At 44.6% G+C, this 26,489-nt stretch overlaps 1 protein-coding gene across 1 annotated transcript; it reads left to right on the top strand.

Moving 5' to 3' along the window:
- On the top strand, positions 1-22,004 carry LOC133495488 (voltage-dependent L-type calcium channel subunit beta-3-like). Its single transcript, XM_061810195.1, has 14 exons — positions 1-66; positions 3,555-3,647; positions 11,784-11,903; positions 13,570-13,692; positions 13,784-13,899; positions 15,420-15,499; positions 15,592-15,611; positions 15,710-15,787; positions 15,919-15,977; positions 16,059-16,159; positions 16,246-16,397; positions 16,467-16,562; positions 17,188-17,358; positions 19,937-22,004. Exons 1-14 carry the CDS (start codon positions 1-3, stop codon positions 20,333-20,335), a joined length of 1,674 nt encoding a protein of 557 aa, XP_061666179.1. The 3' UTR covers positions 20,336-22,004.
- Positions 22,005-26,489: the final 4,485 nt, after the last annotated feature.

The raw sequence follows: 26,489 nt of genomic DNA, 5'->3' as shown, positions 1-26,489 counted from the left end.
ATGTCCACTCCGCCCGTAGACCCGCTCTCGGCCGTGGAAAGCGGGCCCCAGTCGCACTATTTCCAGGTAGGTTTTGGGGGCGCACGCGCGCGGGGGGGATGTTGAACGAATGGTTGACTGGTCATCCTGTTGTTACGTCTGCTTGAACACGAAGGCGCCGCATTTTGGCATTTAGGCTACTTTCTTGCTGTATTATTATTAATTATTATTATTATTATTTAAAAAAAAAACTGCAGTCGATGGGAAAACCGTAGCCTATATGAGGGGGTTGGGGGTTCCTCATAATCATAGCCATTTTTTCCCAACACAAAATTACAATAATTGTGGAGTTGCTGGCTGTGGTATACGAAAGTGTCTTTTTTGGGAGGGGGTGGGGGGCAATGCTAAAATAATAATTTAAAAAAGGTAACAACTGTGATAATTTGCCTCACCTGTAGCCTCAATCTGCCGACCCTTGTAGCCTTTAAGCTACTTCATTTTCGAGCATTTGGCGAAGAATATCGTACAGTCTGCATCCTCCTGCAGTCTTAATTTGTGATCTGAGGAAAGCAAGAGTAAAACTGCAGATCTATTCCGCTCTAAATGGGCCGTTGCATGATTCAAGATGATATTTGGCTTTTGTGTTTGAGGAAACGGACCCACGCCGGCTGCGTGTTTCATGCCAACGTCGACATCATTTAGCGTACGACGTGAAAATTTGTTTAAAATTGTCCAAGTAGAATGTGAAAATGGTTAATTAACAGGGTTTGCGGCCCCCCCCAAAAAGCTTCAATCTCAAATATCAAAAGCAATGCAATGTGATTTAAAAAAAAATAAATAAATATACAGTTTATGGAATGTAAAAGTGCAATGTCAACCTTGCACTAAACCAGTAAATGCTTTTGCTGATTACACCGGTTTGCATTAACATTGTATCCAATTAGTCATTTAATATGCACTCTATTTTGATAATGTGATGTTTAATCCTCTGTCATTTAATCGCGTTTTCAGAAGGTTTTTAAATCGACAATTACGAATTTTCAGGGGGGCTGCCATTTTCGCGAGTCACGCGACCGACGTGGGCGGATTTGACGTGTTACGTGCCGCAACAAAGGCTCGATCACACGGGACACCGTTTATGCCCGGCGATGATTTCTCGGATTTATCCTCATCTGATGAAGAAAGAGCAGTACCGGTGTATGGAAGTATTCCTCCGTCTTCCCGATCAACCGAGCCGTGAGCTCGCTCTCGGGGAGCGACCTCGCCGAGCTGTGCCGTGCACGGCTGTGTATGGAACTATTCCTCCGTCTTCCTGATAGGGTTACGGTTAGGTTCAAATCTGTACGAAAGTATTCCTCCGTCTTCCCGATCAACCGATACTGCTATTTGAATCAAGCGCCGGGCATAGACGGAGTCCCATGTCATCGAGCCTTTGTTGCGGCACGTAACGTCACATAAGCCCACATTGATCATGTGACTCGCGAAAATGGCAGCGCCCCTGAAAATTCGTAATTGGCGATAAAAATATTCTCAAGACGCTATTAAATTAGAGAGGATTTAACATCACATTGTCAAAATAGAGTACGTATTAAATGACTTATTGGATACATTGTTCATCCAAACCACCGGAATTCCCCTTTTTAAATTGATAAGTCTATCAATGGAAATTGTTTTTTCGACAAGTTGACTGAATTGCACTGTGTTAAATATTCGTCATTCGTTCTCATCTTGGTAAATAGACACAGATTAAAATGATTTTGCATCAAAAGTCATTTGAAAGCTTGCAGTCCTTTTTATTGGACATACAACAGCGTAGACTTTAGGGCAGACACTCCCCCCCCCAACCCCCCAAACCCCATGTGGGTGGGCAGCCATCTGCTGCTGAAGCCTATTCCAGCTAAAACTGGGCAATAGGTCAGCTATAACTTGAACTGGTCAACGTTGTAGGCCACATGCAGACAAATATTTGCACTACATTTGAACCCGCGCACAATATAATATACATACAGTAGTTTCCATTTAACCTAACAAGCGTGTAGCCATCAGAGTACCCACAGAAAACCCACACAAGCATGCTAACTACACACAGGAAGGCAGGAGCCAAGATTCCACCCCTGAACCTCAGCACTGTGAGGCACGTGTAGTAACCAGTACTCAACTGTGTATTGGTTTTATTCATTATTGCCAAGACATTTTTTTTTTTTTTACCCCAAGATCTACTTTTCAAGCAGCCAGCCTCTCGTTAGCTACCCGCGGGGTCGGGCTCTCTTAGCATGTGACGTCACGTGACTAAGACAGCGTAACTGGATTGGCTGGGTGTTGGGTTCCGACATCCTTTGCTAATGTCTGTGAACTGAAGTAACCCTGCCTGTTTTACACTGAATTTCGATGTTGAATTTCAGACATGTATTATAGCCAGTTGAATCTCAGGAGACTGAAAATATTACGTTTGAATTGTGAAAGGTTGATTTTTTTTTTTTTTTATATATGTATATACTGAATTTGTTAACATTGAAATATTAAACTGAAATACAGCTACAGGGAGTCCTCGGGTTAAGACGGTCTCGACTTAAGACGTTTCGATTATACAATGCTCGTCCGCCATTTTGTCTGGCTAATGCTTGTCCGTGTTTGTGCGCCGGGAGTATCTTTACGTTTTTCGCCCTCCTTTTTAGACATTATCGCCCCAAATAAGGAAGCCGTGTCTTTTTGCGATGCTTCTGCAGCCAAAAGAAAATCCATTACCATGGAAACAAAGCACAAGATCATAAAAAAAATTGGACAAAGGACAGACACCAACACCACCAAGGCTTCAGTCGGTCAACTGTGGTGACAATTATAAAAGACAAAGCCCGTATTTTAGCACATGTGAAGGGTTCCGGTCCAATGTCGGATACAATAATCACAAAAAAGCTTCTTTGATACTCGTCAAGATGGAGAGGATTGAGGACCAGGTTCCTTGGCAATTGCTAAGCGCAGCCTCCCCTTCTTCTTCTCCATCCACCTCTCAGCAGTAATGCTAAGTACGTCATCTTGTTTATTTCAATGTATTTGTTTTTTTATACAAAGTATTTTGATGTAAATTCTGACTTTAATGGCGGCATCCGACTCAAGTCGAAATTCCAGTTAAGTCGCCACCCTAGGAACGTCTCTCAGTCGTAGACCGAGGACTCCCTGTATTGAAAATGTGATTGCTTTGAAATAATGTGAACTTTAAAACGCAGTCAAAATATGTAGACAAATGTACAACTTTTTTCTGTGGTATTTTTAATTCAAATCCTACTGTCACATATTTACTTCCGTTGACGCTAGTGCTAACACCAGATGCGAGGTGTCATGACAGGTACGCCAATATTATAAACCACTGATGTAACTGATTCAGGATCACTGCAGCAACGACACAGGCTATTTAATAAAAATGCTAATTTTTTTCAATCAATGTACAACGAGGATTGGCCACAAAGTTGCGGAGAAGTGGCAGACTAAAAAATACAGTATGTCTGATATTGGTACGGGAGTATTGAAATGTTGACGTGTGTGTCTTTGTGTTGCATTTGCTTTGTGTTTGCACGCAGCTGCCCAGAAAGTTGCCTAAACGCAAGAGCCGCTTCAAACGCTCGGATGGCAGCACGTCTTCGGACACGACGTCGAGTTTCATTAAACGGCAGGTCAAAACCTTTTTCATGACCTCTCTCATGCGTCTCTGCTTGTATTTCAGACCACTTTGCCGTCCGGTGCGGGGACAGAATGAGATTAATACGCGGTCATCCAGTTCTATGCAAGCCATTTTGTTTATGATTGTTTGAAAATCAAATCAAATTGGAGCAAAAAAACATTTAGCGTTGGGGTTTTAGTCACAAAGAATGAATTACGTTTGTTTATCGGTGACGGCGCCTTAGTTGCACTGTAATTTTTCCTTTGATCAGAAGAGGGCAATGAGGTCCTCAAATATGAAAATTCCCAGCAGAGGCTCAATTTGTACCGTAATTCCCGACCTACGGAGCGCACCTGGTTATAAGCCTCAGCCAGTACATTTGTAAAGGAAATACCGTTTGGTACATACACACGCCGCAGTTGTGTAAAAGCCTCAAGTGCCCACATTGAAACCCACACGAGATATTTACGAAGAAAAACGCTTTAACGCTAGTGCCACCAGGCTAACGCTAGCACCGCCAGGCTAACGCTACCACCCCGATAACGCTAGCGCCACGCTAACAGTGCCGGTTAAAAAAAAATATATACTGGTAAAAATCACTGACTCACGGCAGTAACACAGGGCCAGACGAGTAAAAGTCACTTCCTCGGCACACATATTCCGCCCGTTCTCACTCTTACCTTTTCCGCTCGAGTGCCCCCTTGCGGACGTTAGAAAAAAAAAAATGTACAAATTAGCCACATCACCGCATAAACCGCAGGGTTGAAAGGGTGTGAAAAAGTCACGGTTTAAAGGCCGGAAATTAAGATAATTAAAGTTTGGCTCAAGTACATGAAAGACAGACAAAATGAAGGTTTGGTGAATTGTTATTATAGTTGTTACGTTATTGCTTCTGATTTGATGATGTCCCGTCAAGGCGACTTTTTATTCGCATGCGTCAAATGTGTATTTGTTTTGACGTGTCCCAGTTTAAAATTAGGGCTGTTTATAGTTCATAATTTTTGGAGTCATAATCCCGACAGAAGCGAGGAGGTATTACTGAGCTACAGTTAACAAAAGGCCACACATAAACCTGCCTGAAGGACTCGATTCGCAATTTTTGAGAAGACACCGACCGGTTCATCTCGCGCCTAAGGCAGGATTCAACGTGCGAGACCAAAATTGGATCGCACTACATTGGCGCTTGATGTTGATATTTTCTTTGTTGCTCGAACATGAACGTGTGTATTTATGCTTCGTGTTCTGTGGCAAAGAGCATTCACACGAGGAAGTGGGGCAGCTGCAAGAAAAAGGAAGTGGGCGGCGGGGGGGACTGAGCAGACACCTTCTTCGGGAGGCAACATCAGTTTTCCTGATCGGGCTGGGGAGGGGGTCTTAATGATAACCTCCAGATCCCCTGAAAATATTGCAGTGGTGTGAAATATTCATGATCTTCCTTCCCTTTGAAGGCTCGGGCGACACGACGCGTGGGTTCAACGCTCACACACGAGCGCCTCCCGCTCGTTACCTCGTCTCCGCGCGCGCGGCGGGCGTCGACACCCGTCGGCGATGTGACAAAAAGTGTCGAACTCAGACGGGGGTGTGTTCCCTCAACGGAGCAGATCATTTCTTGTCTGTGGTGGGGTGGGGTGGGGTGGGGTGTCCGTGGAGGAGCTGTGCCGTATGACTCATTACTGCAGCAGCGTGCCGCCGTAAGTAGGACTGAATGTTGCTAGGCCCTGGATTGTCTCGTCTCTCGTTTGGAAGTTTTTGGAACGGGAGTTGCAGATGGGTTGCCGGTTTGGGGGGGTTCGGCGGGGTCGCTTGCGGATCTCGTAGGTGGGGGACAAACGGCCTCGGTTCCGTCAGCCTGCGTGCGGTATGGAGAGGCAGGGGGCGGTGACCTCCTCCTCCTCCTCCTCAGATTGATCAATTGACATATGTCGACTTTTATATTGATGTACCGCACTGTGATTTATGGCACCGTGTACCAGAAAGCGATACACGTCATTTTCTTTGACATTGAATTATGACTGTTCAGTTAATAGAATGCCCCCCCCCCTCCCCCAATAGATATTTGGTGTCAAATCTCTGACGCTTGCAGTTTTTGTTGTTGGGAGATGGCGGGGAGCTGTTTCGGCCTCCCAAATAGTACAGTGCAGAAAATAAGTATTTGAACACCCTTCTATATTGCAAGTTCTGATGAAGGGGGTTGAAATTTTCATCATAGGTGCACGTCCACTGTGAGCGAGATAATCTCAAAAGAAAAATCCAGAATTCACAATGTATGATTTTTTTTTTTAAACGATTTATTTGTGTGATACAGCTGCAAATAAGTATTTGCACATGTGAGAAAACCAATGTTAATATTTAATACAGTAGCCTTTGTTTGCAATTGCAGAGGTTGAACGTTTCCTGCAGTTGTTCACCAGGTTTGCAGACACTGCAGGAGGGATTTTGGCCCACTCCTCCACACAGATCTTCTCGAGATCAGACGGGTTTCTGGGCTGTCGCTGAGAAACACGGACTTTCACCTCTCTTCAAAGATTTTATATTGGGTTTAAGTCTGGAGACTGGCTCGGCCACACCAGAACCTTGATACGCTTCTTACGGAGCCTCTCCTTGGTTTTCCTGGCTGTGTGCTTCGGGTCATTGTCGTGTTGAAAGACCCAGCCAGGACCCATCTTCAATGCTGTGACTGAGGGAAAGATTTTATTCCCCAAAATCTCACGATACATGGCCGTGGTCATCCTCTCCTTAATACTGTGCAGTCGTCCTCTTGTCCAATGTGCAGAAAAACACCCCCAAAGCGTGATGCTACCACACCCATGCTTCACAGTAGGGATGGTGTTCTTGGGATGGAACTTTGAGGGTCAGAATTCGAGCTGATAGACAGGTGTTCAAATACTTATGTGCAGCTGTATCACACAAATATATCGTTAAAAAAAAAAAAAATCATACATTGTGATTTTTGTTTTTTCCTTTTTGGACTATCTCCCTCACGTGGACACGCACCTACGATGAAAATTTCAGACCCCTCCATGATTTTTAAGTGGGAGAACTGGCAATAACGGCGTGTTCAAATACTTATTTTCTTCACTGTATATTCAGTTTTTTTTTAACGGAAGTAAATTAGTGCCACCAGGATCTGAATTTGAAATGTAAAGTGTTCACATTTTCAATAGTTGCGACAATTCTTTGTCTGAATTTCACCGTCTGTGCCAGGCTTACTTGAGGTCTGAACCAAACACCCAGCCAATCGCAGTTACGCTTTCTTAGTCGCGTGACATCACATACTAAGAAAGCGTAACTGGATTGGCTGGCTGTTCGGTTCTGACTCGGGGTACGCTCCGCATCGGATGCCGCTTTTCAAACACGGGGAACACAAATAGATACAAGTCAAAATAAACGTTCTCAAATATTGCATATTATTTCTCCTGCTCCAATCATACACAGATCCTTTCCGAAAAACAGAACATGGAAAAATGTATTTCCATCATACAAAAAAGGTAAACTTTCACAGCCCACAATTTAACCAATATGAAGTAATTGTCTATTTTTATATAATTTGGGCTCCCAATTCATCAAACGTCATCATCAGGAATTTGAAAAAATTTCAATACTATAAATAAATCATTTACTTCTCAGTTTTTAGAGAAAAACGGGACATACTTTAGGTTCACATTAGATTAATTAAAGTAAGTTTCAAATTAATTAATTTTCAAAACGATACGTTAATCTTCACTACATGGTGAGGAATCCCGTTGCTTTAATCAGCGTCTCGATCCTCGGTGGCATTGAGCCAATTAGCCCATGGCGCTGCCTGGGAATTGTGGAAGTCCACATTTCCTTGATGCTTGCTATGGGATCTTTCGGGGTCTGGTGGACCTCATTTTCCTATTGATAATACCCCATAGAGTCCTACTGGGGTTTCGATGCCGCAAGTTGGCCGGCCGGTCAAGCAAGCGCTGCGACGGCACGGGCATCAAACCAGGTTTTGGTGCTTTTGGGGGGGCAGGCACAAAAACTGCAGGGTTGAAAGCATGCGGAAAAAAAAGTCACGGCTTATAGGCCGGAAATTACGGTAATTGGGAAACTTCAACAACCAGTACTCCATGAACTGCCTTATTGTCGTGCGACTTCAAAGGGAAAAGGACCTCAAGAGCACACATGCGGTTGCGGAGCATATATAACGTACAAGGAGAAAGGGGAACTAAAAGTGCATGTAATATGTCAGCAGAAGCAGTGAAAGTATAAACAGTAATAAACGTTGTTAAAGGGGAATTCCGGTGGTTTCCATGAACAATGTATCCAATAGGTCATGTAATATGTCCTCTATTTTGACAACGTGATGTCAAATCCTCTCTCATTTAAGAGTGTTTTCAGAAGATTTCTATCGACAATTACAAATTTTCAGGGGGGCCTGCCATTTTTGCAAGTCACATGACCAACGCGGGCTTATGTGACGTGTTGCGTGCCGTTCCAAATACTCAATAACAAGGGAGATCATTTATGCCCAGCGTTGGTTTCTCAGATTCATCCTCATCTGATGAAGAAATAGCAGTATCGGTTGATCGGGAAGACGGAGGAATACTTCCATACAGAGCGGCGGAGCCGTGAGCTCGCTCCCCGCCGAGGCAGGCGCTCGCTCGGCTGAGAAGTGAGCTCATCTGAATATTCAACATTATTTACAGCCGAGCGGAGGAGCGAGCTCACGGCTCCGCTGCTCGGCGGCATTATTTACAGCCACAGGTTCACATCTGTATGGAAGTATTCCTCCGTCTCCCCGATCAACCGAAACTGCCATTTCTTCGTCGGATGAGGATAAATCCGAGAAATCAGCGCTGCGCATCACGGTGTCCCACGTAATTGAGAGTTTGGAACGGCACGTAACATGTGACATAAGCCCACTTTTGTCATGTGACTTGCAAAAATGGCAGCACCCCTGAAAATTCGCAATTGTCGATAAACAAAATTAAATGAGAGAGTATTTAACATCATCTTGTCAAAATAGGGTAAACATTACATGACCTATTGGATATATTGTTAATGCAAACCACCGGAATTCCCAAATCGGGAGGGACTCAGGTCTTGGGTCAGGCACCAACGCTACTCCAACAGATACTACAGTTCTCGAGCCAATAATAATAAAATAATAACATGATTGGAACAACGAGGAGTAAAGGAAAAGAGCAATTCAATCCAATAATCCAAAATGACCGACTGGTGATCATTGCCATCAGGTGTGAAACAGGAGGCCCCGCCCACCAGCACTCAGCCAGCTAACAAAAGACTGAAAGAAAGAAAAAAAAAAAAGCATTCGAGAAAGGAGACATGACACTTTCTCCACATTGTCACCCCCAAGTGTGATCAATTTTGCTGCGTTCATGTCAAGACAGCCGGGATTGATTCGAGTTCCACTTTTGCTACTTGCGCTTACCGTTATGCAACGCAAGTGCAGCAGAGTGCAAAAAATGTGTTTCAGTGGGTGGAAATGATGTTCTCAAGTTGTCTCTAACTAGATGGAAAAGGGAACGTTCTCCCGACTGCAGGACAACGAGCATTTGCTTCACACAACGGGGATTCGGAAAAGGGAGAATTTGCCATACGTGCAATTTTTTTTTTTTTTTTTTTAAGTAAGATGGGCACAGGAATATTATTTCTCTGCCAAGCTTGAGACTGCCATTGATCTTTCCCCACCTTGACCCCGCCTGTGGAACCACAACAAAGATTGACATCCCACTCTTGCACCATTGCATCATGATGTACAGTGAAGAAAAGTATTTGAACACCCTCCTACATTGCAAGTTTTCTCCCACTTAGAAATCATGGAAGGGTCTGGAATTTTCATCGTAGGTGCACGTCCACTGTGAGACAGATAATCTAAAAAGAAACATCCAGAAATTGCAATGCATGATTTTTAATGATTTGTGTGATACAGCTGCAAATAAGTATTTGAACACCAGAGAAAACCAATGTTAATGTTTGGTAAAGTAGCCTTTGTTTGCAATTGCAGAGGTTGAACGTTTCCTGCAGTTGTTCACCAGGTTTGCAAACACTGCAGGAGGGATTTCGGCCCCACTCCTCCACACAGATCTTCTCCAGATCAGACAGGTTTCTGGGCTGTCGCTGAGAAACACGGACTTTCACCTCTCTCCAAAGATTTTATATTGGGTTTAGGTCTGGAGACCGGCTAGGCCACGCCAGAACCTTGATATGCTTCTTGGTTTTCCTGGCTTTGTGCTTCGGGTCATTGTCATGTTGAAAGACCCGGCAGCCATGACCCATCTTCAATGCTCTGACTGAGGGAGAGATTTTGTTCCCCAAACTCTCACAATGCATGGTCGCGGTCATTCTTTCGTTAAAACTGTGCAGTCGTCCTCTTGTCCCATGTGCAGAAAAACACCCCCAAAGCATGATGCTACCACCCCCATGCTTCACAGTAGGGATGGTGTTCTTGGGATGGAACTCATCATTTGTCTTCCTCCAAACACGGTTAGTGGAATTATGACCAAAAAGTTCCATTTTGGTCTCATCTGACCACAAAACTTTCTCCCGTGACTCCTCTGTATCATCCAAACGGTCATTGGCAAACTTGAGACGAGCCTTGACATGTGCTGGTTTAAGCACGGGAACCAAACCATGACGTCTTACCAACAGTCACCTTGGAAACGGTGGTCCCAGCTCTTTTCAGGCCATTGACCAAGTCCTGTCGTGTAGTCCTGGGCTAATTCCTCACCTTTCTAAGGATCACTGAGACACCCTGAGGTGATGTCTTGCATGGGGCTCCACTCCGATTGAGGTTGACCGTCATGTTTAGCTTCTTCCATTTTCTAATGATTGCTCCAACAGTGGACCTTTTTCCACTGAGCTGCTTGGCAATTTCTCCGTTGCCTTTTCCAGCCTGTGGAGTTGTACAATTTTGTCTCTTGTGTCTTTGGACAGCTCTTTGGTCTTGGCCATGTTACAAGTTCGAGTCTTACTGATTGTATGGGGTGGACACGTGTCTTTATGCAGCTAACGATGTCACATAGGTGCATCTGATTCCGGATAATACATGGAGTGGAGGTGGACTCTTAAAGTACCCGGTCTTTGAGGGTCAGAATTTTAGCTGATTGACAGGTGTTCAAATACCTCTTTGCAGCTGAATCACACAAAAAAAATTGTTTAAAAAAAATCATACATTGTGATTTCTAAATTTTTCTTTTTAGATGATCTCTCTCACAGTGGACATGCACCAACGATGAACATTTCAGACCCCTCCATGATTTCTAAGTGGGAGAACTTGCAATAAAGCAGGGTGTTCAAATACTTATTTTCTTCACTGTAATCTGCCCTTCCCCATGGGATCGCGACCCTTTATCTCACTTCTAAATTGTTGATACTTCTCTGGTCTTTCCAGCAATCCGTCAGTCATGCCTCGTAAATATTCTCGTCTTCTTAGTACCTTAGTATGTCTCGTCTGACGGTCGACTCCATCAATCCACCTCATTTGTCCTCCATTCCGCCAGAGCTGCCTGGCGCCGGTGCGGTGTTGCTTTGCAGAGTTTATGAGAGCAAGAAATCAGAACTTGTTATCTAACATAGACAAACACACACAAGCGGGAGAAGTGCACGCCACCTGGTTCTGTTCAGCGTCACGCAGGAAACCCTTGGCGACAGGTCCGGGATGAAATCTTTCAGACGGGCAGGGGAAACCTCATTTGCAGTTCTCCTCATGAGAGAAATGCAGAGATTCATATTTTGATTCATTGATTGGATCAAAAATATAGAACCCATTTTCGGCGCTAAATAGGAAACTTTGTCTTTGTTTTTAGCATATGATTTTTCTAATGAGGCGATGTCTTTGGAGAATAAACAAGGCTGGAAAGAAAAGGGAAAAAAAAAAGGATGTATATGTGCTGCAGCAACTGTGGGGGATGATGGGATGGAATGGGGCCAAGCAGGAGAGAAGAGGAAGCAGTTTCCTCCTTTGTGCTATATTTGGTCTTCCAGAGGATGGCGGGTGTGGGAGAGCAGCACATTGTGTTGGGGCGAGCGGACACCTGCAAACCAACACAAAATACAGCACACCCTGGAAATATGGTTTTGAGAGCTTTGCTGCGCAAATAAGGAAATGACTGCGTAAAAATTCCACCATTCCCTCACACTGTCCCCACCCCCCTACCAGGGGTCGGCTGAATCCTACACCAGCAGACCATCCGATTCCGACCTGTCAGCGGAGGAGGACCGCGAGGCGTACCGGCGTGAGGCCGAGCGCCAGGCGCAACTTCAGCTCGACAGGGCTAAGGTAGAACGTTCGCTGATTTCGTAGCAGGAAATAATTGTTCGGGTCATAATTATTCGGGAAATGTTTGGTATTTTTGCTCGTTTGCTGTACTAGTTGGGCATTTTTCTTCTGGTACATGTAAAACGGGGGAAAACGGTACAAGATGCCACAACCTGAATAAAAACATTCATATAAAGACAATGATGGACCAAAAAAAAAAAAAAAAAAAGCAGTATTCACCAAAGATAAGTTATGCCACGGATTTTCAAGACATCCAATTTTCCATACAGCTTATCCTCATTAGGGTTGCAGGTGTGCTGGAGCCGAGGCACACCTTGAACTGGCAGCCAGCCAATCGCAGCCACTCATTTTATTGTTTTTAAGTATTACTGTCACTCTGCAAACATTTTGCTGGCGCAGTAAACATTTTTGGGTGACAAACAAAGACTTGGATGAAGTTTGTAGTATCAGATGGAGACTTTTTTTTTTTTGGGGGGGGGGGGGGGGATCCAGACAAGGACAAGGCCAGTCTCCTAAAACCAATACGAGGAGAGGTGCAACTATTAATTGACAACTAATCAGTTATCAAATTCATCGATAATGGTTTTTATGATCAATTAATGGTTTAGAGACTTAAACTGCAGTTGCCCGAATTCTCAGAATTTTAACCTCTCAATAATAAATATTGTTAAGGATATATATATATATTATATATATATATATATATATATGTGTACCTATATTCCATCCATTTTCTTAGCCGCTTAGGGTTGCAGGGAGTGCTGGAGCCTATCCCAGCTATCAACGGGCAGGAGGCATCGAGATAAACAGCCGCACTCACAATCACACCTATGGGCAATTTAGAGTGTCCAATTAATGTTGCATATTTCTGGGATGTGGGAGAAGACCGGAGAAAACCCACACAGGCGCGGGGAGAAGACGCAAGCTCCGCAAATGCTTTACCAGCTGAAGCACCATGCTGCCCATATATATATATATATATATTATAATCATAAAACAGTTGATCTTAATTTATTGTATTAATAAAGGAGGCTGATAATTGATGATGATGTTTCATCAAAATAAGACATTTTTACTCTGGAAAAAAAAATCACCCTCATTTTTGCTCACTTTCTGGAAGATTGTTACCGACCAAACCAGAAACGAAGTCAGAATGGATCGGTCTCACTAGCTTTGTCAAATAGAAATCATTTCCTGCTTTTGAATAAACTGATGGAAATCTTTTTAAAATCTGATTAATTGAACAAACACAGCACTGTGATGCAACTGGTTAGATCTTTGGCTTCACAGTTCCGGGATCTCGGGGTAGATCCCGGAGCCGCCTGTGTGGAGTTTGCGTGTTCTCCCCGTGCCTGCGTGGGTTTCCTCCGGGCACTCCGGTCTTCTTCCACATGCCAAAAACATGCAACATTAAATGGACACTCTAAATTGCCCCTAGGTGTGATTGTGAGTGCGGCTGTTTGTCTCCGTTTGGCCTGCCACTGGCTGGCAACCAGTTCCAGGTGTATCCTGCATGCCTCCTCCCGCGACCTTTGTGAGGATAGGTGGCTAAGAAAATGGATGGGTCTACAGATTAAACTGATTTAAAAAAAAATCTGATTAATTAATCAATCCCATTTTTCACATCAGGTGGCTTAGTTATTATTATTATATATTTTTTTGCCAGTCCAAACCTGTAGCGTTTGCAGTCAAGACCAATGTGAATTATTGTGGCGCTCTGGATGAGGACTGCCCTGTACAAGGAGCTGCAGTCAACTTTGATGCCAAAGACTTCCTGCACATCAAAGAAGTGAGCGCTTCATACACATCCCAACTAAGTCCCCCTCTGTTCAAACAAGCAAACCTTTGCGCGACGCTGAGGTGGGTTTTCATTTCGACAGAAGTTCAGCAACGACTGGTGGATCGGCCGACTGGTCAAAGAGGGAGCCGACATCGCCTTCATCCCGAGCCCGCTGAGATTGGAGGCGATGAGACTCAAACAAGAGCAGAAACAGAGGTACTCGGCCTTCTTAGAGGGGTTTTTTTTTTCCTGGACATGAATTGGTTTTTAGCAAGAAACAGAAGTGGTGCTGTGATGAAAAAAAATATAAATATTGAGCAGCAAACAAAATAGAATGGAAGCTGAACATTCTCCATGACACAGGTGTCAAACTCAAGGCCCGGGGGAGATATCTGGCCCGTCGCGTGATTCTATGTGGCCCGCGGAGGCAAATCATGTGTATCAACTTCCATGATTTTTTTTTTTTTTTGTTCAAATCTTCTTCCTTTCGGCTTGTCCCGTTAGGCGTCGCCACAGCGTGTCATTTTTTTTCCATCTTAGCCTATCTCGTGCATCTTCTGCTCTTAACACCCACTGTCCTGTAACAAAATTTAAAATTGTCATATCATAAATGATAACATTGAGCTATTACAAGCATTCTTGTGTTACCAAACAACAATCTTCTTATTCTTCTTTTCGGCTTGTCCCGTCAGGGGTCGCCACAGCGTGTCATGTCGGATGAACGCACATTTGTTTGGCACAGTTTTACGCCGGATACCCTTCCTGACGCAACCCTTCTCCTCAGTTTGACACCCCTGCAACACATGAGTACATATACTGTATATTATGACAGACTAGGTTAGACTGGAATCCCCTTGGAACATGATGTCTGCAGATGATATTGTGATCTGCAGTGAAAGCAGGGAGCAGGTGAAGGAACAATTCGAAAAATGGAGGCACGTAATGGAAAGGAGAGGAATGAAGATTAGCCGAAGTAAAACAGAATATATGTGTGTGAATGAAGGGGAAGAGTGAAGCTAGCGAGGGTGGACGACTTCAAATACTTGGGGTCAACAATCCAGAGCAATGGTGAGTGTGGTAAGGAAGTGAAGAAACGGCTCCAAGCAGGGTGGAACAGGTGGGGAAAGGTGTCTGGTGTTCAATGTGACAGAAGAGTCTCCGCTAGGATGAAGGGCAAAGTTTCTAAAACAGTGGCGAGGGCGGCCATGATGTACGGATTAGAGACGGTGGCCCTGAAGAGACAACAGGAAGCAGAACTGGAGGTGGCAGAAATGAAGATCTTGAGGTTCTCGCTCGGAGTGAGCAGGTTGGATAGGATTAGAAATGAGCTCATTAGAGGGACAGCCAAAGCTGGATGTTTGGGAGACAAGGTTCGAGGGAGCAGTCTTAGATGGTTTGGACATGTTCAGAGACGAGAGAGAGAGAGAGAGAGTATATTGGTAGAAGGGTGCCGAGGATGGAACTGCCAAGAAAGAGAGAGCGAGAGGAAGACCATAGAAAAGGTTGATGGATGTTGTGAGGGAAGACATGAGGGTGGTTGGGGTTAGCAAGGAAGATGCACGAGATAGGTTTAGATGGAAAAAGATGACACGCGGCGACCCCTAACGGGACGAGCCGAAAGGAAAAAATAAGAAGATACTGTATATCATGCAAATCTCTCAGCAGTACCATTGTGCAAACAAACTTTGGTCATTTTTTTTTAATCTATGGAGATTATGTAATATTTGGCATTACAGAAAAACGGGGGGCAACTCCTCGAGTTTAGGAGACATGGTGACTGGGAGCTGGAGGACCACACCACCATCTGCAGGTGAATGTAAGTATTGGACGCGCAGGCCTTTTTTGTCAGACTGACGACGGCCTGTTTTTATCTGAATCAACTTCAATCACTTTGTTTATTTTCAAAAGCTAAACAGAAGCAAAAACAGGTAAATTCACGCATCCATTTCCTCCTTGACATTTGATTTTCCTCGAGTCTTTTTCCACCATCCCTTTCGACTGTCGCCTCGCCTTGTGTGTGTTTCAGGAACACGTCCCTCCATACGATGTGGTGCCCTCCATGAGGCCGGTGGTCCTCGTGGGACCGTCGCTCAAAGGTTATGAGGTCAGCAGGCCTCGTTTGACCTCCGGGCTACGGAATAACACAAACACTTTCCACTAAAACTCGTCTGTCACTGCTCCATTGAATGCTCATCGGAATAAAAATGTATGTCCCCCCCCCCCCCCCACCCCCAGGTTACAGATATGATGCAGAAAGCCCTTTTTGACTTCCTGAAACACAGATTTGAAGGAAGGTCGGTAGAATACCGTTTTTCCTCAGTCGGTCCCAAATATTGTACTGATTGCACATTTTGGCCATTCACTGCAATTTCCAGAATCTCAATCACCCGTGTCACTGCCGACCTGTCTTTAGCCAAGAGATCTGTCCTCAATAAAAGACCCATAATGGAGAGGTCCAACACTCGCTCCAGTTTGGGTAAAAGTCACCAGAAAAAGATGAGGACTTTTCGATGATCAGACGTTCAGGGGAGTGAACACGGAAAATGTTTGTGCCTAATGCAGCGGAGGTTCAAAGCGAGATCGAGAGGATATTTGAACTGGCCAAAACGCTGCAGTTGGTGGTTCTGGACGCGGACACCATCAACCATCCCGCGCAGCTCACCAAAACCTCCCTCGCACCCATCGTTGTTTACGTAAAAGTCTCCTCGCCAAAGGTAGCGTCCACAACAACTTCCCTTTTCGACGTCCGCGTGGGCAACCTCTTCTCTTTGGGCTTCTCTCAGGTGCTCCAGAGGTTGATCAAGTCCAGGGGGAAGTCTCAGAGCAAGCACCTGAACGTGCAGATGATGGCTGCAGACAAACTCGCTCAGTGCCCGCCTGTAAGTGTTCCCTGTCAGGCTCCAAATGACCAGGGTGGTAAATATTCACCATTGACATGCTATAGCTACTGTGAAATAAATATAGTCACAATGGCATTTTTTTATGATTACTATTTAGCTAGATATAGAGGAATAAAGATGACGAGCCACTCAATGAAGTTATGGGAATGAGTAGTGGAGGCGAGACTCAGGACAGAAGTATCTGCGAGCAACAGGATGGTTTCATGCCTAGAAAGAGTACCACAGATGTATTATTTGCCTTGAGGATGCTCGTGGAAAAGTACAGAGAAGGTCAGAAGGAGGTACATAGTGCCTTTGTAGACCTAGAGAAAGCCTATGGCAGAGTACCAAGAGAGGAACTGTGGTACTGCATGCGCAAGTCTGGTGTGGCGGAGAAATATCTTATATAGAATAGTACAGGACGTGTATGAGGGCAGGAGAACAGCGCTGAGATGTGCCGTTGGTGTGGCAGAAGAATTTAAGGCGGAGGTGGGACTGCATCAGGGATCCGCGCTGTGCCCCTTCCTGTTTGGGGTAGTAATGGATAGGCTGACAGCTGCCCAAGTGGCCGCCACTTCTGTTCAAATCACGTTCTGCCATCTCAAATTTGCGCTTTTGCCCGTAGGATTTGTTTGATGTCATTTTGGACGAAAACCAGCTGGAGGACGCTTGCGAGCATTTGGCCGAGTACCTGGAGATCTACTGGCGGGCCACTCATCTCCCAGGCACTACCCCTCTCAATCCTCTTTTAGAGCAGAGTCCGATGAGCCCGCCATCCGCCAACTCCAGCCTGCAGGTCAGCTGCTCTTCGCCGCTCTCAGCTGTCCCCCGTCGAGACTTTTTGTGTTACGCCGTCGCCGTTTTCAACGTCGCCCAATTCTCACTCCTGTGTTTTTGATTTAATTGTCTCCGCTTGTGTGTCCTCTCGCTCATTCATGCTTAACATTTTCTGAAATACAGGAAATAATTGAATGATGGCTTGACCAGCTGGGGTGAGTAGTGGGGTGTATGCAACACACACACACATACGTTGAACACCTGAGGCAAACATGGGGATGACAAAGTGTTTTTATTGGTGTGCCACATCCTTCCCCTCCTCCTTGAGCTGGCGGTCTCGGGCGACTCGACAGTTTGAATGACACATGGAGCCTGACACGCGTGTCATTTGGCGGAATCTTCCTCATCGCTCCTTCTCGTCTGTCTCCACGCATGCCCTCGTCAATGTGCCGCCAGCCCTCCCGATGTCACGTGACACTTTGGGCAATATGCGTACGTCGCGTGACACGGTTGCATTAATATCAATATCAATATGCGTACAGTACGGCGACACTTGATCCACGCAGCCTCCCCGTTCCCTCCATATTCACTCTTTCACTGGCATTTAATCTGTTGTGTCTGTACACACAGACAAAACTTTGCAAACACCTTGCTAAAAAGGACTTACTGAACGCAACAAAACTATTCAAGACATAATGGATACATATGCATTTTTTTTAAAACACAATTCAAATCATTTTCTAGGTCTGTTGTCTGCAGGGATGAGAATGACCAATTTGGAAAAACACTGAAATTGTTTGCCTTCGGGAAGGGGGGGTCAAAGGGGGGTGCCCCCCCCCCTCCTTTAGGCACAAAAATATTTCATAAAACACTGTTAAATGGTGACCTCTGGTTACTTCTAACAGTGTAAATACAGGACAATCATATTATTTTGAAAAGTTAAAATATGAGTCCAAACAACCAAAATAACTTTGCCAAACTTCTGACATAAAAATGTAGAGAGTGAAATTTATATGAAATAGGCTACTGCACTCCCAAGTTATAGAAGTTCTAAGTTAAGTTCTATAGAATTTTATAGATTTCCATAGAATTTGTACACAACAGCTTGTTCTGTAGAACCTTTGCTGTGAGTTTCCGTAGAATTTGTACAGAACCAAAATGTTTCTATAGAAATTCTATAGGACTTGGGTCCTAAAGTTCTATAGTTCTTTAGAAAAGTTCTATAGAAAATTCTTAGCAGGGCAAGTAATTTGTTTATATATATAAGAGAGAGAGCGAGAGAAATCATGAAATATGAAAGTGAGCGATGAAATGCGTGATCTACAGGGCCAGTCCTACAGATAGGCCGAACCGTATTAACGGTTGTCAATTATATAATATTTGAGAAATTTACATACAACTTACCTTTGTGTTTCCTGGTTTTGGATATGCTGCTGGATATTTTTTGCTCCTGGGCTTCCATAATTGTTCATATCGGAACACAGAGTGCTCAGCACTTTGCCGGGAACGTCCACTTTTTGTATGTGTTCGGTTAGACGTGTTGATCCAGTTTTCGTTCCTATCCGCACCGTAACACTTTTTTCAAGCCGTGCCCATCTGAAACAGTTTTTTTTTTTTTTTTTTTTACACCGTGGTTTTTATCAACTTCCCTGGCACAATATTCATATTTTCGCTCCAAGACTTTCGCCATACTGGCAAACGTGCAGACCGCTCAATAACATATGCGTGCGTATGTCTAGAAGTTAGAACTATGCCATAGTAAACAGAATGCTTCTCTATGAAATGTTAACATCAGAGTGAAAATACCGACAAAATACCGCAAAAATGCTGCCGGAAATCGGAATGTTGTCGTTATTATAAACTGCAAATTTAATGCAAACATATAGCAATGCCCGTAAACAGATAGTGATGCCCTTTCTCCCTATCACAGCAGTGACTAATTTCACGACAACCGTTGCCGATAGATACTGACGGCCGGTCTTGATCAGCCCCCCACCCCCACCCAAATTTTCTCAACGGATTTATTTGCAGGTTTCACAAAAATTACGGGTTCAGCTGAAAAAACTCCGCAAATCCTCGGAAAATTCTCATCCCTGTGTCTGTCGCATTCAACATAGCCAAAGGACCACTAGCTAGCCAGCTAACTGCGTGCAGTAGCTAGCTAGCCAGCTAGCCACCTAGCTGGGTAGCTAGCCAGCTTCATAGATAGATGGGTAGCTAAATACAGTGGCTAAAATTGTTTTTTTTTTTTTATATATTCACTGTCAATCATACAAAAATAATTTAATCTGGGTAAATGATTGAATGTCATTTTGCACCCAAAAATGAGCTACAACCCCCTCGGTGCACCATAATAAATAGAAGACGCATACATAACTGTTTTTATTTGTGTCCGTATGCCTTCTCTACAGGCATCAGAAGTGGCACCTAGTAAGTCCTTCTTCACATGTTGTTTGGATTCTTTTGTCACTGTCACCCTTATTTGTTTGCATTCACCAAAACTTTGACGTGACAAAAGAGGCGTTCATAAGCAGGAAGCGTACAGCCACTTGTTGTAGCGTTGTGCCACTGAACTCACTCGACTTTTGTTCTTCCAGAACAAGAACCAGCCGCAGCCTGGGGAGGCAGCGGGTTCGGAGGCCGAGGCGCAGGAAGGGCAGGAGGAGGAAGACGAGGCGGGCGAAGAGACCCTGTCCCCCTTAGAGCAGGACAGTCTCATGCCATCAGACGAGGCTAGCGACTCCCTGTCTCATGGCCAGAGGGGGAGTCCATCCCAGAGGGAGGGAGAAGACGACGAGGAAGAGGACGAGTACGCCTCTCCGTGCCACGGCCGCACGTGCAGGGGTATGTACCCCGCGCACCGGGGACACGGCGTCGGGCACAACGCCAACAGCCACGAGTCGCAGGACAGGCTGCTTCAGAGTGAAGCCCAGCAGGGTCACAACCACAGAAACAACCGCCAGCGCAGTCGCCCCTGGCCTCGAGACACCTACTGAGGAATCCACAAGTGCAGGTCTATTTTTAGAGCTTCATTTTATTTCCACCGAGGGGGACATTTTGACATCTTCTGGGCGATTGTCAGATTGTCAACAGGGCTACTCTGCGATGGAATGTCTCTTCAGGCAAACTTGTGCTGCTTTGCCTGCGTTTCTCTCTTGTAGTACGTCTCCATATACAGTATACTGGCCTTAAAGCGAACCCCGTTTAGGTATCTTTACTGTTGCATGTGTGACTAGAGTATCATTATTTTGAGGCGATTTGCACATTGATGCCAGAACAGGGGCCGAATGATCTTTACGGCGAATCCAACGTAGGAATGTTTACTGTTGAATCCACAGACGGGAGACACTAATGCATTTTCACATGATGTAAATACGGAATGGGCACGGAGTTGAGTCCCATCGCTTCTTGATTCGGTCGCTCGTTTCAGATCCACGCCGCCGCCCGCGTTTTGTCGTCAACTTGGGAGACAACGAATGGCGCGTCGCGAGAGCGGAGCTGCAGTACATATGTACATACGACCCTTTCGCCGCCAGTGCATCGCACAATCACTTTGCAAACACCTCGAAAAAGCTGAAGGGCACAGAGAATGTAAAACAAAAAAAAAAGGTGAATGTCGGTGCCCAAATTGCTTGTTTACGACACGCTGGGCAGCGGTGGCCTCCGAGAATGTTCGTCTGCATGCCTCTGCACCGCCCCCGTCATCCGATTGTAGCACATTCTTTGATTGTAGCATCCCCCAGTTTTCACACCCGTCGTGCACCGCAGTTTCCCCACGGCCGACCCTCAGGTGTCCCTCGGCTCCACGTGACAAGCGCGCGGCGAAGGGCTCGCAGCTTGTAGCACCTTCCCGTGACACGACACGACGTCATTGCATTCTTACGCTGCGAGCATCTCGCGGGGTTCGTACCGGCTGACTTAAGGATTTACTTGTTTACTGCTTCTACGTCGCATATGTATCTTGTGTTTGTGTGTATATTTTGAAGAGAGAAAAAAAAAAGCATGATTGAGAAAAAAAACAAAGACAAAAAAACTATGCAAGTGCTGCATGAATTCTGATTCTTTTGAAGTATTTCAGTAATGCATCGTTTCTGGTTTTGCCCGTTCTATTGCATTGATAGTCGTCTTTGTGGCGGCTTCCTTCTCCGCTTACCGCAGAAAGCGTTCCAGCTCACCCTCACAAGTTCAAGTTGAGCTCGGCACTCACTTGACGGCACTTTGAAAGTCCTTTGCTCGGAACGGTCTCCAGATCAGATTGATGTCCTGCATGTCTGAGCTCTCCAATTAGCTATTTTCATTCTATTTTTGCCAGAGTGGACCAACGATTGGACGACTGATGAAGCAGTTGAGGTATATTTCCAATTTATGAAGCACAATTTTTACAAGGTTATCATTTCCTTTCCTACGTCTTATTCTGTATGCAATACTAAGCCTAAAATTGAAAAAAAAAAATGAAACGCCTTACACCATCTGGACTTCCTCTTCAGTATGAGTACAAAAAAAAAAGGGGGGGGGGGATTGCACTACTTTTTTGGGGAGATGGTTGCTTTGTAATGCAATAACTGCACTAAATCTGACAGTGTACCCGGCGCACGATTGCGGCGTCCTAGCGTAACACAACAAGCCTCTTCCCGCTCCCGTTCACAAGGTGTACAAAGTGAGACATTTCCTGCCTGATGCTGTAAAGAATGCTTTCTTTTTGAGAAAAAAAAACTGATTTACAATGCTAAGAAAATGATGACTTCAACAAAATAAAAAACATTATGTATTTGTATGTATTTAATGTGTCCGTGATGTGCTTCCGCTATGACAGTGAATTCAACGTTAATGTAACATTTTACGGGGAACTTAAACATTTAATAACATTCTGGGATGAGGAGTTTCAAAATATCGTATGTTTAGCATGTCTCCAATACAGAGCAATGGAGAGTGTGGTAAGGAAGTGAAAAAATGAGTCCAAGCGAGGTGGAACAGTTGGCGGAATGTGTCTGGTGTTCTATGTGACTTTGCTAGGACGAATGGCAAAGTCTATAAAACAGTGGTGGGGTATTGCAGAAGAATTTAAGGTTGAGGTGCGACTGCATCAGGGATCCGCTTTGAGCCCCTTCCTGTTTGCTGTGGTAATGGATAGGCTGACAGATGAGGTTAGACTGGAATCTCCTTGGACTATGATGTTCGCAGATGATATTGTGATCTGGAGCGAAAGCAGGGAGCAGGCGGAGGAAAAAAGAATGATGGAGGCACAGACTGGAAAGGAGAGGAATGAAGATTAGCTAAAGTAAAACAGAATGTATGTGTGTGAATGAGAGGGGCGGAGGAGGAAGACTGAAGATAGCAAGGGTGGACGACTTCAAATACTAGCAATCGTGAGTGTGGTAAGGAAGTGAAGAAACAGGTCCATGCAGGCTGGAATTGCTGGCGGAAGATGTCTAGTGTTCTATGCGACAGAAGAGTCTCCACGAGGATGAAGGGCAAAGTCTACAAAACAGGGGTGAGGCCGGCCATGATGTACGGATGAGAGACGGCGTCACTGAAGAAACGACAGGAAGCAGAACTGGAGGTGGCTGAAATGAAGATGTTGAGGTTCTCGCTCGGAGTGAGCAGGTTGGATAAGATAAGAAATGAGCTCATCAGAGGGACAGCCAAAGTTGGATGTTTTGGAGACAAGGTTCGAGAGAGCAGACTTGGATGGTTTGAACATGTCCATAGGAGAGACAGTGAGTATATTGGTTGAAGGATGACGAGGATGGAGCTGAGAGGAAGACCAAAGAAAAGGTTGATGGATGTTGTGAGGGAGGACATGAGGACATCGAGTGTTAAGAGAGGAAGATGCACGAGATAGGCTTAGCTGGAAAAAGATGACACGCTGTGGCGACCCTTAATCTGGAAAAGCCGAAAGGAAAAGAAGAAGAGTGTGTGTGATGACTAGAGTTCATTTAAGGTTTTGTGTCTCTGTTGAAAGCAGATAACTCGATGAGCCCAAATTTTATTCCACCTAACCCACAACAAAACGGAGACTATTTCTTCTTTCCCTTTCAGCTTGCCAACCATATTTGTTTGGCGCAGTTTTTTACGCCGGATGCCCTTCCTGAGGCAACACCACTGCATTTTAGCTGGGGAGAGAACCTTACAGCACCTGGTACAGACCTCGTGCATCTACGTCACCGAAGTCACATGACTGGCCATATTGCCGGTCGAGCAAAGCATTGTTCAACGCTACGTCGGTTGGAGACGACACGAAAATACGTCTCCCGGGGTTGTGTCCGATACCTTTAAACATTAAGAAGGTGATAATAACCGAAGGTACGTGGAAAAATGAGAGGCACTTGGCATCTTCTTCTTCTTTTCCTTTCGGCTTGTCCCGTTAGGGGTCGCCACAGCGTGTCATCTTTTGCCATCTTAGCCTATCTCCTGTATCTTCCTCTCTAACCCCAACTGCCCTCATGTCTTCCCTCACCACATCCATAAATCTTTAGATGAACGCTCATATTTGTTTGGCACAGTTTTTACGCCGGATGCCCTTCCTGACGCAACCCTCTGCATTTATCCGGGCTTGCCGAAGTTGATGTTTTCGCCGATAAAGTGGACTGTTAATTCGGTTCCGCTTGTCTTGGACAACTGGATCTACACATGGATCTGGTGAGTAAGTCGTCGAGATTTACACGGAAAAGTTTGAAAGCGTATAAAAGTCTGGATGGATAAGAATACTTTGTTGCTGGATCAGTTCTCAATCAAGAATAAATCCCACATAGTGATGGAGCCATTCAGATTTTTTCAATACAAATAATATTTAAATAAATGACCCCTGGTTTTACACAAAGTCGCATTCATTAACTACGATTGGGGGAAAAAAAAAAAGACAGCAAGTCAGCTCCTCGATACACGGAAGCATGTTGCAGCTAAACAAACTTTGGTAAACCTCTCCGTGCCGTTTTTTTTTTTTTAATAATATACATTGTTCTCAAATGAGTCCAATGCGTATTTATAGAAAGAAAATAAACCGCTGGGATAGGCTTCAGCCCCTGTTCACAGAAGCGTGTTGTGGCCACACGTTAACCAACGTAAACATCACTGTGACCGACGGTTTATTTTCTTTTTTTTTTTTTTTTACATATAATTTACACAGAAAAAAAAACACGGAAGAAAAGAAACAAAATGGACTCATTTGAGAACAATGCATATGAAAATAAAGAAAAAAAACGTCTGTCGGGAAGAGGTTTAACGCGTGGCCGCAAAACGCTTCCGTGTATGTTAGAGATGACTCCCTGTTGTTGTTGTTTTTTTACGCATCGTTCTCAAATGACCCAACTTGGCATTTTCAATAATTCTTGGGAAATTGAGAAGAATAATTCTTACCTGAAATGAAGTGATCGCTACACAGTCGTGCATATTTGATTGAGCACCATGCATCACGTTTAATTGCAGAAATCCATCGACCTTTTTTCGTCTTTTCAGCTGGTATTCCGTAGAATGATCTCTTTGAATATCTGTCTCGTCTGTTGTAAAAACCAACAGCGCAACAAGTCTTGGCATTGTGTATATTCTGCCCCAGTTCAATGTCCCCCACAGTGTCAAGCAGCTCTGTTTGACTGGCAATATGGCACCGTGAAAATGGTGACGTCACGTCCACGAGCTCTATTGCCAAGCGGTCTCCCATCCACCTACTAAACAGGGCCAAACCGAGATCTGATGAGATAAGGCGTTCTCAGGGTAGCATGGCTGCAAGCAAAATGGAGGAGAGTATTGTTTTTGGCAATAAAGATAAGAGAATTGTTGTTAGTAAATACCTGGACTCACATCAGACCAGATTCAAGATACATGGATGTCCCACAGCACTACTGGCACAATAAAGCAATTTGGGGACAGATAACAACAAAGTTAGGATGAACACACAGCGTCATTAAAACCTTGTCAACTATCAAGCATGGCACCAGCACGCTTCGCTACCTCTGGGTCTGTACAGCTTGTTTTCGTCAACAGAAAAAAAGAGTTTATCAAGATATTTTGCAGAACTTGGCCATCTGTCCAACAATTAGAAGTTCAAAAGAGGATGGGTTTTGCAAAAGGACAATGATCCTAAACACAGAAGCAAATATAAATACAAACCTCATACATACCAGGTCTTGATGCTGCACCATTACGTCAAGAGCGCGATTCACACCAGACATCCCAGTTTTGTAAAGCGGAATTGCCCAAAATTCATCCTGTTCCTTGTGCGCGTCTGACCTCCAACGACAGGAAATGTTTGGCTTCAGGTGAGGTTATTGCTGCCAAGAGGGTCAACCATTACCTTAATTCCCGGATTACAGAGCGCACCTGGTTACAAGCCTCACTGAGTACATTTGTAAAGGAAATACCGTTTGGTACATACATATGCAGCAGCTGCGTAAAAGCCGCAAGTGGCCACATTGAAACACGAGATATTTGCAAAGACGGTACATAGAAAGAGTTTAACGCTAAACGCTAGCACTAACGCTAACGCTACACTACCACTAACGCTAGCGCCACACTAGCACTAACACTAACAGGTCTTAAAATAAAACTGACCAGTAAATATAACAGACACGCCAGTAACATAACAGGAACATGCTAGCACAGAGCTAACACTAGCGCACCGCTAATAGGGCCAGTAAAAGTCACTTCCTCGACACATATATTCCACCGGTCTCATTCTTACCTTTTCCCCTTGAGTGTCCCTTGCGGCCGTTAGAAAAAAAATGCAAAAATGAGCCGCATCACCGCATAAGCCGCAGGGTTGAAAGCGTGTGAAAAAAGTCGCGGCTCGTAGGCCGGAAATTACGGTTATTAAAATCAAGTGTTCACTTACCTTTTCCTAACTTTCTTGTGTTTATGCAATCGTTGGCAACAAATGAAAACATAATTGGGGTGCAGTATATCTTAAAGGTCCTGTATTCTTGTGATGAAGATGATCACCTAATGATGGAGAGGTTTAAGAGTTTAAAGAGTAAAGGGTTCCCATACTTGATCCTCACACTGTTATGTATTGTACATAGTACGATATTGGTCCTCACGACCGGGGGCTTGATGGGTCTTGCATCATATCTCGAAATATTTGTTTTGGTTGCAAAAGAAACGTGATGCAACATGACAATATTTGCAATGCTGTTCACCTGCGAGTCTAATTTAGAA

The sequence above is a fragment of the Syngnathoides biaculeatus genome, chromosome 2 (genome assembly GCF_019802595.1).
Source record: "Syngnathoides biaculeatus isolate LvHL_M chromosome 2, ASM1980259v1, whole genome shotgun sequence".
NCBI classification, from domain to species: domain Eukaryota; kingdom Metazoa; phylum Chordata; class Actinopteri; order Syngnathiformes; family Syngnathidae; genus Syngnathoides; species Syngnathoides biaculeatus.
This window is presented reverse-complemented; position numbering and strand designations above follow the sequence as displayed.

Excerpts from the sequence above, each read along its gene's own strand:
- LOC133495488 (XM_061810195.1), top strand. The coding sequence starts at position 1 with ATGTCCACTCCGCCCGTAGACCCGCTCTCGGCCGTGGAAAGCGGGCCC. Across the intron at positions 11,904-13,569 it reads TTCAGCTCGACAGGGCTAAG|TCCAAACCTGTAGCGTTTGC; the intron begins GTAGAACGTTCG and ends TTTTTTTGCCAG. Across the intron at positions 13,900-15,419 it reads AAACAAGAGCAGAAACAGAG|AAAAACGGGGGGCAACTCCT; the intron begins GTACTCGGCCTT and ends TTGGCATTACAG.